The sequence below is a fragment of the Pongo abelii genome, chromosome 14 (genome assembly GCF_028885655.2).
Source record: "Pongo abelii isolate AG06213 chromosome 14, NHGRI_mPonAbe1-v2.0_pri, whole genome shotgun sequence".
NCBI classification, from domain to species: domain Eukaryota; kingdom Metazoa; phylum Chordata; class Mammalia; order Primates; family Hominidae; genus Pongo; species Pongo abelii.
Genome location: NC_071999.2, coordinates 20,830,508 through 20,845,723, shown reverse-complemented (window position 1 = coordinate 20,845,723; position 15,216 = coordinate 20,830,508). Strand labels below are relative to the sequence as shown.

General features: G+C 40.7%; 1 protein-coding gene across 1 annotated transcript in view; it reads left to right on the top strand.

The window, feature by feature from the left end:
• Positions 1 to 15,216, top strand: part of LOC134759923 (phosphatidylinositol 3,4,5-trisphosphate 3-phosphatase TPTE2-like) — a 129,183-nt gene that overhangs the window by 47,410 nt on the left and 66,557 nt on the right. The window contains 6 exon segments of the mRNA XM_063715080.1: positions 4,294 to 4,347; positions 6,724 to 6,777; positions 8,014 to 8,067; positions 10,153 to 10,206; positions 11,153 to 11,206; positions 11,787 to 11,840. Of these exon segments, the coding sequence (XP_063571150.1) occupies positions 4,294 to 4,347; positions 6,724 to 6,777; positions 8,014 to 8,067; positions 10,153 to 10,206; positions 11,153 to 11,206; positions 11,787 to 11,840 (324 nt within the window).

Here is a 15,216-nt window from a genome sequence, read left to right as displayed (position 1 = left end):
TTGTTGTCTATGGAGACAGGCAGGGATGGTCACTATTGTTTCCAAATTGCATGTGTTTTTTGTTTGTTTGTTTGTTTGTTTTTAGAACAGCTAGTTTATTAGTTGTAGGGTTATTGTAGCTAATTTGAATAACAATTAAGCCTACAAATTCACGTGGTATTTGATTATGTACAATTTAGTTTAATTCTTTAGCTCTGACCCAAATGAAGTGATATCACTAACCCATGTTAGGTTATGTGAAATGATATCACTAGCCTATAATGGAGTCATCAGTAAAAGGCATTGTGCGTGTGTGTGTTCATAAAGATACAGCAAATGTTAAATATAGACTTTCTTGGACACTGTTTCTAAAGTACTGGTAGTTTCAGCTTCTGTATGTAACATCCTTTTCTTTTTGGGTCTAGTTGGATACAAGATGAATAGATCACAAGAAGTCTACTTCTTCTTCCTAGCTGAGTTGACTAGTAGCCAAAACTTTTAGAAAACTGTTGGATTGCCTGTGTATGAGACTGTACCAGGTTGGGCTATATTAGTTTCTAGGGCTGCTTTAACAAAGTATCACAAACCAAGTGCCTTAAACAAAAATTAATCATCTCATAGTGCTAGAGACTAGAAATCTGAAATTGCGGTTGTCAGTAGGGTTGGCTTTTTATGAAGGCTATAAGGAAGAATCTGTTTGATACCTCTTTGCTAGCTTTTGCTAGTTGCTGGCAATCTTTGGCATTCCTTGGCAGGTAGACTCATGTCTAGAGTAACTGCAGCTATTCGACCAAAAGTGTAAGTCCAAATTATGTTTGTATCTGAATAATATGCTTTTATAATTCCTCAGCCTACAGCCAATTGAGTTGATGGTAGTAACCTATGATAGAGCCACCCATGAAATGTGAGTTAAAAACAAAGATTTATGTACACGTAAATGTATATATATATATATACACATAACATACACGCATGCATACACATACACACACAGAAACATAAAACAATGAAAAAGAAAGAGAAGTTGATATTTGTAAAATTCACTGTCAGGCATATCCTTGGAAATACAGAGTATCTTTGACACTATGTCTAAATCTTCTCACTGTAGGATCTATAGATAACCTTCGATTTTTTTTTTCAGACCAAATTGGATAAAAGAGGATGAAGTCATGAAAGGGATGCTTCTTCCTCTTAGTATATTTGTCACTCTAAGTTAGTAGTATCCAATCCCTTATGAACCTCTGAGGTTTTCCATTTATGAGACTCTCCTACTACTACAGTGGGCCAAAGGGAGAGAGAATCCTATTTGGAGCAATGGGGAGGTAATAGGTGACAGGGAGGAGTGAAGCACTCAGCAAAAATAACAGAGTTCATGAAACCTTAATGGGTTCCTCACCCTCTAGAGTTCTACCACCATGTGAGGCTGGCACCCCAAACAAAACCCAAACTCGCACTCATTTTGTAGGGAGTTCCTGACTCAGGCCTACAGCTACATGGTCATATCTTCTGGGCGGGAAAGACAGCCATGATGGGTGAAAGTAAGGAAGTGACAGAGGGACTTAGGAATCAAGAATTTAGAGGGGGTAAGAGGCATGTTTCCTTACAGACTGCAGTTACATTAGAAATAAATGCCACTGGCCAGGCTTGGTGGCTCATATCTGTAATCCCAGCACTTTGGGAGGCCAAGACAGCTAGATCACTTGAGGCCGGGAATTTGAGACCAGCCTGACCAACATGGCAAAACCCTGTCTCTATTAAAAATACACAAATTAGCCAGGTGTGGTGGTGCATGCCTGTAATCCCATCTACTCAGGAGGCTGAGGCAGGAGAATTGCTTGAACCTGGGAGGCGGAGGTTGCGGTGAGCCAAGATCGCACCACTGCACTCCAGCCTCGGTGAGAGTGAGACTCTGCCTAAAACAAAAGATACACCTAGTTCGAATTAGTGATATACACATGAATATTTAAATATCAACCAGATAGTACATTATAGAGTAACTGTAGCTGTTTGATCCAAAAAGTAAGTTTAGAATTACATGTGTGTCCAACTATCTACTTTTATATTCCTTTAGCCTGCATACAGAATTGACATCGGTGACCTATGATAGAACCACCAGTGAAATGTGAATTATAAAACATATATACACAAATATGTAAAGAAATATATATGCAGATATACTACTTCTGTCTATATAGACACACAAACACAGGGAGAGAGAGAGAGGGAGAGAAAGAGAAAAGAGAGAGAAACAACAGAGAGAAAGATGAAGATTATGTGCTTACTCTCAGGATCATCCATGGCCATACAGAATGTCTTTTACTCCATTTATAAATCTCTTCACTATAGGCCCTGCAGGCCCCTTATCCAACTTTTTGATTAAATTGGATAAAAAGGAACAGGTCAAAAAAGGGAAACTTCTTGTTATTGTCTTGTCACCCTTAGTAGCAGGCACATACTTAGGAAAGTCAGATTTCCTGTGTATGAGAAATACTAGAGTGGACCAAGGGAAGAAAACCCTACGCAGAGCAACAAGCGAGTAGCAGTGGACAGGGAGCAGTGGAGCCCTTAGGGAAAAAAAACAGAGCTAATGGCCCTGTCAGGGTTCCTCACACCCAGAGCTCTACCACCATGTGAGGCTAACACTACAAGCCCACACCCATCATCACATTGTATGGGGCAGTTTCTTGACCCTGTGTGAGAGCAGAGAAGACAACTATGATGGTGAAAAGAAGGCACTGATGAAGGGATTTTAGTGTCAGGAAATGAGATGTGGTCAAGGGGATTTGTACATAGAAACTGCAGCTGAATTTGAAATAAAGTAAACCACCAAATGCTTAGTTTGTGCTTCATTCAATTGTAAAGAACTAAACATCGCTTGTGAGTAATTCAAACCAGAAAGTGAAGTCTAGGATGTCATATTGGTGTTGGATGATACATATATATATTTAAATTCTGTAGCACTGCCAAGTCTAAATTCAAATCAGTACTCTGGAATGGAGCTATCAGTGAACTGTGAGACAGAAATAAATCAATATAGAGGCTGGGCGCAGTGGCTCACGCCTATAATCCCAGCACTTTGGGAGGCTGAGGTGGGTAGATCACGAGGTCAGGAGATCGAGACCATCCTGGCTAAGACAGTGAAACCCCGTCTCTACTAAAAATACAAAAAATTAGCTGGGCGTGGTGGCGGGTGCCTGTAGTCCCAGCTACTCAGGAGGCTGAGGCAGGAGAATGGCGTGAGCCCGGGAGGCGGAGCTTGCAGTGAGCCGAGATCGCGCCACTGCACTCCAGCCTGGGCAACAGAGCGAGACTCCATCTCAAAAAAGAAAAAAAAAAAAAAAAAGAAAGAAATCAATATAGATATAAGGATATATGAACAAGGGAGGAAACAATTATATACCATTTATATATACCTATATGCATTCATATTAAATCAAGGCATGCACCCACAGGTACTGCAGAGAAATATAAAGGTGGAGATTAGGGAAGTTCCCATTCAAGGGCATTAATGGAAAAGCAAAAAACTTTGACACACGTGTCTACGTGATCTCAGTATAGGATATGAAGGTGACTTTATGTCTTGAATGAATTTAGATAAAAGATGACCACATAAAAAGAAGAATGATTTTTCTTACTAGTCTATTTGATACTGAGTAAAAATAAAAAATAATTTTCAGACTGCCTATATGTGAGACCTTACGATAATGGCTGAGGACAGCAGAGAATCCTCTTTGGAAACAGGAAAGGACAGCAGGGACAGAGAGTAGTGAAGACCTCAGGAGAAGAGAAAAAAGCTAACAACCCTAGAAATGTTTTTGACCCTGCAGAACTCTGCCACAATACAGGGTGGTACTCCAAACCCCAAATACCATCATATTGGATTGTGTCCTTGACTCAGACCTGCAGTTACTTTACCCTACTTGTGGACCAAGAGAGACAATCAAGTGAAGAAGTAATGGAGGGCTTTCAGGCAGCACATTTAGTGGAATAAGAGGGCTGACTACCTCCACACAAAAGTTTAGTTTGAAATAACTGCCACCACAAAGGCTGTCACGCATTGGGACTGAGGTCATAATAAAGAGGTTTATTTAAATCTGAAAGCATTACTATTTTCCCCAGCCTAAGATGTTCGTTGCCATCATATAAATCCTCCTTTCTAATAAAAAAATGACATTTCAAAACCAAATAGTGCTATACACATGAATAGTCAGAACTTAACTGGTTTATGTGCAGAGTAATGAAAGCTAGTTTTACCAGAAAAGTAAATTTTGAATTGTGTCTCCTGTCCGACTGTATTCTTTTGTCATCCTCTAGTCCACCCACAAATGAATTATCCGGAGTGAACCCAGAGGCACGTATGAATGAAAGGTGAGTTATGCATACGTGTGTCTATTTATCTAATTACAACTGAGCATAGAAGTATTCACACACACAGGGACATAAACAAATATATCCATTGATCCATCCATGCATCCATCCGTACACACTTCTCTCAAACACATCCACTAACAAACCCATGCACACAGTGGAAACATACAACAAGGAGACAGATGGACGGACATTTGTGGAGTTTATTCTGAGAAGCCTGCATGGCCATAGAGAGTGGTTTTTAACAGGGTTTCCAATTCTCATTGTAGCCTTTGTAGGTAACATTGCATCCTTTTCTAATGGAGTCATATAAAAAGGAGCAGGTCATAGGAGAGCTGCTGCTTCCTGTTAGTGTATTTGTCACCCTTAGTTCCTAGTAAGCAGCTTCTTAAAGGACTCAGATTTCCTGAGTTTGAGAGCCTACCAGATTGACAGAAGGGAGGAGAAAATCCTATTTGCAACATGGAGGAGATAGCAGCTGACAAGGAGCAGTGAAGCCCTGGGCAGAAAAGAACGGAGCTGATGGAACATGGACTTGTCCCTCACACTCCAGAGCTCTGTCAACATAGGAGACTGATGCTAAAACACAAACACAAGCACAGCACCTCATTGGATGCAGCCCTTCCTTAGGCCCACAGCTACTTGCCTGTGTCCCATGGACGGGAAAGTCTAGCATGATGGGTGAAAGGAAAGACGTGATGGAGAGATCCAGGAAGTGGGCCATAGATGGGATTAGAAGGAGGAATGCCTACACAGTGGAGTTGAATTTAAAAGAAATTCACCCACAAAAGGCTGTCGTGCATTGGCCAGCTCCAGTGATAGAGAGTTTTGGTGAACTCTTGAGTCAGTGAGTCTTAGATAGGTGTAAAGTATGTGCTGCAATCATATAAAGTATGATGTGTAGGGTAAATGGCATGGCAGATTCCAAAGAACCACATACACACATCACTTCTGTAAGGGTAAGGCAGCTTACAGTTTGAAAAGTAGTTGGAAGGTCGGGTGCGGTGGCTCAGGCCTGTAGTCCCAGCACTTTGGGAGGCCAGGGAGGGTAGATAACGAGATCAGTAGTTCAAGGCCAGCCTGGCCAACATGATGAAACCCCATCTCTACTAAAAATACAAAATTAGCTGGGTGTGGTGGCGGGCGCCTGTAGTCCCTGCTACTCGGGAGGCTGAGGCAGGAGAATTGCTTGAACCTGGGAGGCAGAGGTTGCAGTGAGCCGAGATCATGCCACTGCACTCCAGCTTGGGTGACAGAGTGAGACTCTGTCTCAAAAAACAAACAACAACAACAACAAACAAAAACAACAAAAAAAACCCAAAAGCAATTGGAGTTATTTTGAACTGAAAACGTTAAGTCTAGGAAGTTACATGTTGTCTTGCTATGTACATGTTAAGTTCTTTGGCAGTGCCCTGTGTGTGAATTGAGAGTATCTTCTAGTAGGCTGGCCAATGCACCGTGTGATATCAAGGAATACAGTTATACATGTATCTATGCATATACAAACACATACATACATGCATTCATACACACAAGAGAGACTGAGTAGGGCTATTGAGTGTGACAAGCATCCATGGGAACAAGGAGTTCCCTTGAAACTATTTCTAGAGTCCTCTCAGAATGAGCTTTGTATGCAATATTCTTTTGTTTTTTGGATGGAGGTAGGAAAATGGGGAGGAACTCATAGAGGGAGGCTTTTTATGTTAGTGTTTGTCACATTACCTTTCTGTGAGAATGAGAATGTGCTAGTAGTGTGGACCAAGGGAGAAGCGAATCCTGCTTGCAGCGAGAAGGAGATAGGAGTGGACAAAGATCAGAGAAATCCCAGCCAAAACAAAGAACAGAGCTAATAACCCTGGAATTATTTCACCCCCTCCAGAACTCTGCTGTTATGTGAGGCTGACTGCCTTTGCCCATACCCACCCTCACATGGGATGGAGCCCTTGCTTGAGGCCTCCAGCTACTTGGCCACAACTCTTGGGCAGGAAAGACAACTAGGATGGGTGAAAAGTGAAGAGGTGATTGGAGGTGATAGAGAATGAGGAACTCAGATGGGATTATAAGAAGGGGGACTCAGAAACTAAATTTGAACTAGAATTAAATGCTCTCCAAAAATGCTGTTACACCTTGAGGTGTAGATACCCTTACTTAATCTGGATGCATCGCTATGTTCACAGCCTACAATGCTCACTGTTGGCATATAAAACCTCATTTCTAATAAAAAAACAAATGCCATCCCTGGTCAATTTCGTGATATACATACATGTGAATAATTAAAGTGTAACTGGGGAATGACACATAGACTAATTGTAGCTATTTGTTGCAAAACATTAGAATTACACATTGTGTCTGACTCTGACCATATTTGTCCTTTAGTCCCAATCCGAATGCCCTGGCGGGAGTCATCATTGAGCGCGGCCCCAATGATAGGTGAGTTATAAAAGACGTACACATGGCCAGGTGCAATGGTTCACACCTGTAATCTGAGCACTTTGGGAGGCTGAAGCAGGCAGATACCCTGAGGTCAGGTGTTCGAGACCAGGCTGGCAAACATCGTGAAACCCTGTCTCTACTAAAACTATAAGAACTAGCCAGGTGTGGTGGCAGGCGCCTCTAATCCCAGCTACTCAGGAGGCTGAGGCAGGAGAATCGATTGAACCTGGGGAAGTGGAGTTTGCAGTGAGCTGAGAACATGCTGCTGCATTCCACCCTGGGCAGCAGGAGCGAAACTTTGTTGCAAAAAAGAAAAAAAGAAAAAACAAAAGATGTACACACACACACAAAACAGTGACAGAGAAAGAGACCGAGATTAGTGGGATTCACTCTCAGATGTGTTCATGATAATACAGTGTTTCTTTGACACAGGTTCTTTATCATCTCACTGTATCATGTATAGATAACTTCCACATTTTAACATTGTTTAGAAAAAAAGAAACTGACTATTGATAGAGGCTTCTGTCTGTTACTGTCTTGTCACCCTTAGTAAGTAGCAGGCAAATGCTTTGGAAAGGCAGATTTTCTGTGTACCAGACATACCACAGTGGGCCGAGGGAAGAGAGAATCCTGTTTGGAGTGAGGAGGAGGTAGGAGTGCTCGGGGAACTGTGCAGCCTTCAGCAGAAAGCAACAGAGCTAAGAGCCTTGGAGGTGTTCTCCACCCTCCAGAACTCTGCCACCACGGAGGCTGGTGCTCCAAACCTCAAATCACCATCCTATTGGATTGTGCCCCTGTGTCAGACCTCTAGTTACCTGACCCTTTTTGTAGGGCATGAGGAACCACCATGCTGGGTGAACGTAAGGAGCTAATGGAGGGCCTTTTAAGCAGGACATTGAATGGAATAAGAGGGCTGACTACCTACAAACTGGAGTTGAGTTTGAAATAACTGCCACCACAAAGTCTGTCACACATTGGGACTGAGGTCATAATAAAGAGGTTTACTTAAATCGGGAAGCATTACTATTTTCCCCAGCCTAAGATTTTGGTTTTCGCCATATAAATCCTCATTTCTAATAAAGAAAAAAAGACATTCCAGGTTCCAATAGTGCTATACACATGAATAGTCAGAAATTAATTGGTTTCTGTCTAGAGTAGTGAGAGGTAATTTTTCCAGAATATAAATTCAGAATTATGTCTCCTCTCTGACTGTATTCTCTTATCATCTGCTAGTCCACAGACAAATGAATTTAAAGGAGCAACCGAGGAGGCACCTGCGAAAGAAAGGTGAGTAATAAATAGTTAAATAAAGTCACCCATCAGCATAAGTGTGCACAGAACTATACACACACACAGGCACATGAGCAAATATATACACCCATCCATCCATCCATCCATCCATCCATCCATCCATCCATCCATCCATCTATCCATCCACACTTCTCTTCACCACGCAAACTACACAAACTGATCCATGCACACGGTGGAAACCTAAAATAAGGAGAAAGGAGACTGATGGACATTTGCGGAATTTACTCTCAGGAGCCTGCATGGCCATATAGATTTTTTTTTTTTAACAGAGTTTCCAATTCGTCTCATTGTAGCATTTTTTAGTAACTTTGCATCCTTCTTTGATGGAGTTGTATAAAGAGGAGCAAGTAATAGGAGAGTTGCTTCTTCCTGTTAGTGTATTTGTCACTCTTAGTTCCTAGTAAGCAGTTTTTTTATGGGACTCAGATTTCCTGAGTTGAGACCCTACCAGATTGGCCCAAGGCAGGAGAGAATCCTATTTGCAACATGGAGGAGATAGTGGCCAACAAGGAGCAGTGAAGCTTTGGGCTGAAAAGAACAGAACTAATGGAATGTGGACTTGTCCCTCACCCTCCAGAGCTCGGTCCACATGTGAGGCTGGTGCCCAGACCCAACCCCAAACCCACCACCTCACTGGATGCAGCCCTTTCTTAGGCCCGCAGCTACTTGCCTACGTCTCATGGACAGCAAAGGCTAGCATGATGGGTGAAGGATGTAGGTGATGGAGGCATTCAGGAAGTCGGCCCTTAATGGGATTAGCAGGCTGACCACCTGCACAGTGGAGTTGAATTGAAAAGAAATTTACCCTCAAAAGGCTGTCACGCATTGGTCAGCTTCAGTGGTAGAGAATTCAGTTAAATTTTGAGTCACTGAGTCTTGGATAGATGTAAAATGTGTGCTACAATTATATAAAGTGTGATGTGTAGGGAAAATGGCATGGCAGATTCTAACTAACCAAACACACCTGAATTCTGTAAGGTTCAAGCAGTTTACGTGTTGAAAGTTAATTGGAACTGTTTTTCACTGAAAACGTTAAGTCTGGGAGTTACGTGTTGTCTTACTATGTATGTTTTAAGTTCTTTGGCACTGCCGTGTGTGTGAATTGAAAGAGTGTCTTCTGGTAGACTGGCCAATGCAACATAGGAACTATAGAAATACAATTCTACATGTATAGATGTATATATGGACACACATATACACGCATTCATACCCACAACATGCAGAGAGATTGAGATTCAGGCTATTGACTCTCACGAGCATCCATGTGAACAAGGAGTTGCCTTGAGACTAGTTTGAGAGTCTTCTCAGGATGAGCTTTGTGAAGAATATTCTTTTGTTATTTGGATGGAGGCAGGAAAATGTGGAAGAACTTGCAGAGGGAGGCTTTTTATGTTAGTGTTTGTCACTTTTTGTTTCTGTGGGAATGAGACTGTACTAGCAGTGTGGATCGAGGGGGAAGCAAATCCTGCTTGGAGCCAGAAGGAGATAGCAATGGACAAAGAGTGGAGACTCCCAGGCAAAGAAGAGAACAGACGTAATAGCCCTGGAAGTGTTCCCCACCCTCCAGAGCTCTGCCACTATGTGAGGCTGACTGCCTGAGCCCATACCCATCATCACACGGGATGCAGCCCTTGCTTGATGTCTTCTGCTACTTGGCTCTAACTCTTGGGCAGGAAAAACAACTACGATTGGTGAAAAGTGAGGAGGTGATTGGAGGTGAATGAGAATAAGGAATTCAGATGGGATTATAAGAAGCAGAACTTACAAACTAAAGTTGAACTGGAATTAAATCCCCTCGAAAAAGGCTGTTACACATTGAGGTGAAGATACAGTCACTTCACCTAGATACATCGCTATGTTCATAGCCTAAGATATTCACTGTTGGCATATAAAACCTCGTTTCTGATAAAAAAAAGTCATACCAGGTCAATTTAGTGATATAAGTACATGTGAATATTTAAAGTGTAACCAGAGAATAAGTCATAGAGTAACTGTAGCTATTTGGTGCAAAACATTTAGAGTTAGGCATCGTGTCTGTTTCTGACCATATTTGTTCTTTAGTCCCCATCCAAATGAGCTGACAGCAGACATCATTGATGGAGGCATCAAGGACATGTGAGTTATAAAAGATGTACACACAAACACACACACAAACATAACTATGACAGAGAGAGAGAGCCAGACAGAAAGAGAGATTGAGATTAGTGGGATTTAGTCTGAGGAGTGTCCACAGCAATACAGAGTGTCTTTGACACAGTTTATTTATCTTCTCACTGTATCAGGTATAGGTAAACTTCCACATTTTTACAGTTGTTTTGGAAAAAAGAGAAACAGACTACAGACGGAGGCTTCTGTCTGTTACTGTCTTGTCACCCTTAGTAAGTAGCAGGCAAATACCTTGGAAACTCAGATTTCCGTGTATGAGACCTAGCAGAGTGGGCCGAGGGAAGAGAGAATCCTGTTTGGAGTGAGGAGGAGGTAGGAGTGCTCGGGGAACTGTGCAGCCTTCAGCAGAAAGCAACAGAGCTAAGAGCCTTGGAGGTGTTCTCCACCCTCCAGAACTCTGCCACCACGGAGGCTGGTGCTCCAAACCTCAAATCACCGTCCTATTGGATTGTGCCCCTGTGTCAGACCTCTAGTTACCTGACCCTTTTTGTGGGGCATGAGGAACCACCATGCTGGGTGAACGTAAGGAGCTAATGGAGGGCCTTTTAAGCAGGACATTGAATGGAATAAGAGGGCTGACTACCTACAAACTGGAGTTGAGTTTGAAATAACTGCCACCACAAAGTCTGTCACACATTGGGACTGAGGTCATAATAAAGAGGTTTACTTAAATCGGGAAGCATTACTATTTTCCCCAGCCTAAGATTTTGGTTTTCGCCATATAAATCCTCATTTCTAATAAAGAAAAAAAGACATTCCAGGTTCCAATAGTGCTATACACATGAATAGTCAGAAATTAATTGGTTTCTGTCTAGAGTAGTGAGAGGTAATTTTTCCAGAATATAAATTCAGAATTATGTCTCCTCTCTGACTGTATTCTCTTGTCATCTGCTAGTCCACAGACAAATGAATTTAAAGGAGCAACCGAGGAGGCACCTGCGAAAGAAAGGTGGGTAATAAATAGTTAAATAAAGTCACCCATCAGCATAAGTGTGCACAGAACTATACACACACACAGGCACATGAGCAAATATATACACCCACCCATCCATCCATCCATCCATCCATCCATCCATCCATCCATCCATCTGTCCATCTATCCATCCACACTTCTCTTCACCATGCAAACTACACAAACTAATCCATGCACACGATGGAAACCTAAAATAAGGAGAAAGGAGACTGATGGACATTTGTGGAATTTACTCTCAGGAGCCTGCATGGCCATGGAGATTTGCTTTTTTTTTTTTTTTTTAACAGAGTTTCCAATTCGTCTCATTGTAGCATTTTTTAGTAACTTTGCATCCTTCTTTGGTGGAGTTGTATAAAAAGGAGCAGGTCATAGGAGAGTTGCTTCTTCCTGTTAGTATATTTGCCACCCTTAGTTCCTACTAAGCAGTTTTTTATGGGACTCAGATTTCTGACAGAGATTAATTGGTTTCTGTCTAGAGTAATAAAAGCTAATTTTCCAAAAAAGTAAATTTAGAATCGTGTCTCCTATCTGACTGTATTCTTTTATCATCCTCTAGCTCACAAACAAGTGAATTTAAAGGAGCAGCCCTGGTGTCACCTATCAGTAAAAGGTGAGTTATAAATACATGAAGACACACGTATGCATAAGAGTGCATAGAGCTATACACACACCAAGCACATACACAAATATATCCATCCATCTTCATCCATACACACTTTTGTCAACACATTTACACAAACAAACCCATGCACAAAATGGAAACACAAAACACGGAGACAGATGGACATTTGTGGAATTTACTCTCAGGAGCCTGCATGGCCTGATACAGAGTGTTTTTTTAACAGGGTTTCCAATTCTCATTGTAGCATTTGTAGGTAACTTTGCATCCTTTTTTGATGGAGTTGCGTAAGGAGGTCAGTTCGTAGGAGAGCTGCTTCTTCCTGTTAGTGTATTTGTCACCCTCAGTTTCTAGTAGGCAATTTTTTAAGGGATTCAGGTTTCCTGAGCTTGAAACCCTACCATAGTGTTCCAAGAAAGGAGAGAATCAATCCTATTTGCAACATGGAGGAGATAGCAGCCAATAAGGAGTAGTGAAGCCCTGGGAAAAAAAGAACTGAGCTAATGGAACGTGGACTTGTCCCACACCCTCAAGAGCTCTGTCCACATGTGAGGTTGGTGCCTAGACCCAACCCAAACCCACCACCTCATTGGATGCGGCTTTCCTCAGGTGCGCAGGTACTTCACTGTGTCTCATGGGCAGGAGAGACTAGCATGATCAGTGAAAGGAAGGAGGTGGTGGAGGGTTTTCCCAGTCATGTGAAAACCTCTCCTGGAAATAAATCATAAAGGTGTAAGTAATATGGAAAACCTGATTCAAGTTAATTATAGTGTAATGCTCAAGAAACCTTGCAAAATGAATGACATTTTACAGAAGAAATAAAAGGATTGTGTTTAATCAGTGGCTGATTAAGGGAATATCTAAGTGAGAATTCTGTAGTTGCTCACTAAGCAATAGCATGTGAGTTTTGTATGTAGTATTGATTTTTAAGCCAATAAATAATGTTTTAAAAGAATTTATTTTATAGGACGTTAGAGGCATGGGCAAATTAAAATGTATTTCTATTATTATTATTATTTTTTGAGATGAAGTCTTGCTGTTGCCCAAGCTGGAGTGCAGTGGCACGATCTTGGCTCACTGTAACCTCCATCTCCTGGATTCAAGCGATTTTCCTGCCTCAGCCTCCTGAGTAGCTGGGACTGTAGTCACGTGCCACCATGCCCGACTAATTTTTTGTATTTTTGGTAGGGGTGGGGTTTCACAATATTGGCCAGGCTGGTCTTGAACTCCTGCCCTCGTGATCTACCCTCCTCAGCCTCCCAAACTGCTGGGTTTACAGTCATGAGCCACCGCGCCTGGCTAAAATGTATTTCTAATATGTACATAGGTTTAATTTATATATAATTTAATTAATCTCTGATTAACTGACCATTGATAAATGAGTCTTTGTTAATTGTTGGACTTTACTTACTGGGCTTATGTGGTAGGATTTGCATACCCTCACTTATTATATATGTATGTATTTCATATTTATGAAAAATCTACTCCTTTTGGTGCAAAAAATGTATTTGCTAATAGTGTCAAAAAAGAGAAATTCATTATATGTCTATGTACCTTTTTACTCCATCAGCACTGCCTTCAGTGAAATGACAACCGTAACACATGAACGGACCTTCCACAAAATTTGAAGTTTAAGTAAATATAAAGCTAGACCTAAACATATATATGTAAATACACACATAGACACACACAAAAGTATACATGTAGAAAAGAGAGATTCAGATTTGGGAAGTTCATTGTATGGAGCATCCATAACAATACAGAGTGTTTTAGACACTGTTTTCTAAAGTCTTATTACTGTAGTATCTGCAGGTACCTTTCTTCGATCTAGTTGGATAAAAGAGGAATAGGTCTTAAGAGGAATGCTTCTTATTCCTATTCCATTGGTCACCCATATTTAGCAGCACCCTGAAACCTTAGGAAAATATGAGAACGTGTTCATTGTATGACACTCTACTAGAGTGAGCCAAAAGAGGCAACAGTCCTATTTGGTGCAAGGAGGAGGTAACAGTGGGCAGGGAGCTGAGGAGCTCTCAACAGAAAAGAGCAAAGCTAATAGACCCCTGGTCTCTTCGTCTGTTATCACATGATGCTACTGCCCCAAAGGTAAACCCACGATCAGATTGTATGGAGGCCCTGCCTTGGATCTGTAGTTACTTAACCCTATCTGAGGGGCAGGAAAGACATCCGTGATTGGTGAAGAGTTACTGGTGGTATTTGAACGTGAGAAGGCAGAAAATTACAAGGGCAAGCAAAGTGGGTATTTACAAACTGAAGTTGATTTTATGTAAATTTTGCCAGAAACAGTAACTTGGGGATTAGGTTTAGGAGTAAAGAAATGTATATAAACTTGATTCATTAAGTTTTTTTCACAGGCCGAAAAATTTCATTACAAACATCTAAAACCTCATTTCCAGAGAAAAATTAAATACCATGTTTCAAATAAATAACTGATTAATGTCCATTTTTCAGGGTAACTAGATTATGAATTGTAGAATAATTATTGCTAATTTGTATCAGAAAATTAAGTCTAGGATAACGTGGAGTCTTGCTACGTTCATTTTTAATCCTTTAGCTATTACTCCATTGAATTAAAAAGAGTAATGTGTGGTAGAGTCATCAATGATGCGTGAGATTTCAAAATACGGAGAGAAAGAAGAGAAGGATATATTAAGATTGGTAAAATTCACTCACAAATGAAGTAATAAAGAACTGCACTTAAATTGTGATTCATTAGATTGTTTGTTAAGGCCCAAGAGCACCTTTACATAATATAAGGTTTTCTTCCAGGAAAAAATGATATATTAATAGTAGATTCCAAATCATTGACATATACATTTTCAGAGTTCCGCCAGTTTATAAATTTAGAGCAGTTGTACATAACTTCAACCAGAAAAGTATATCTCTGAAGTCACTTGACCTGATGTGTACATTTTTAATTCTCAGCACTGGCCCGGATAAAATGACATCAGTAGTCTTTCACTACTTTGATATATCTTTGATATAACTCACCTTTCAGTGGTGGTGTCATTGAAAACTACTGATGTTATTAATTTGGGTCAGTGCTAAAGGATGTATCTACACACACACACACATACACACACACACACATATAACACACATGTATATATGTGTGTGTGTGTATATATATATACAGATATATCTTTTAGCTATATATGTAGTATATATAGATATATAAATATGTATTTGTGTGTATATAGATACACACATATCTATATACATATGTCTACATATGTGCATATTTAAATGTGTGTATATATATCTATATATACATATCTATATATAGATATATTCTTTAGCACTGACCCAAATTAATAACATCAGTAGTCATATATATATCCTTTAA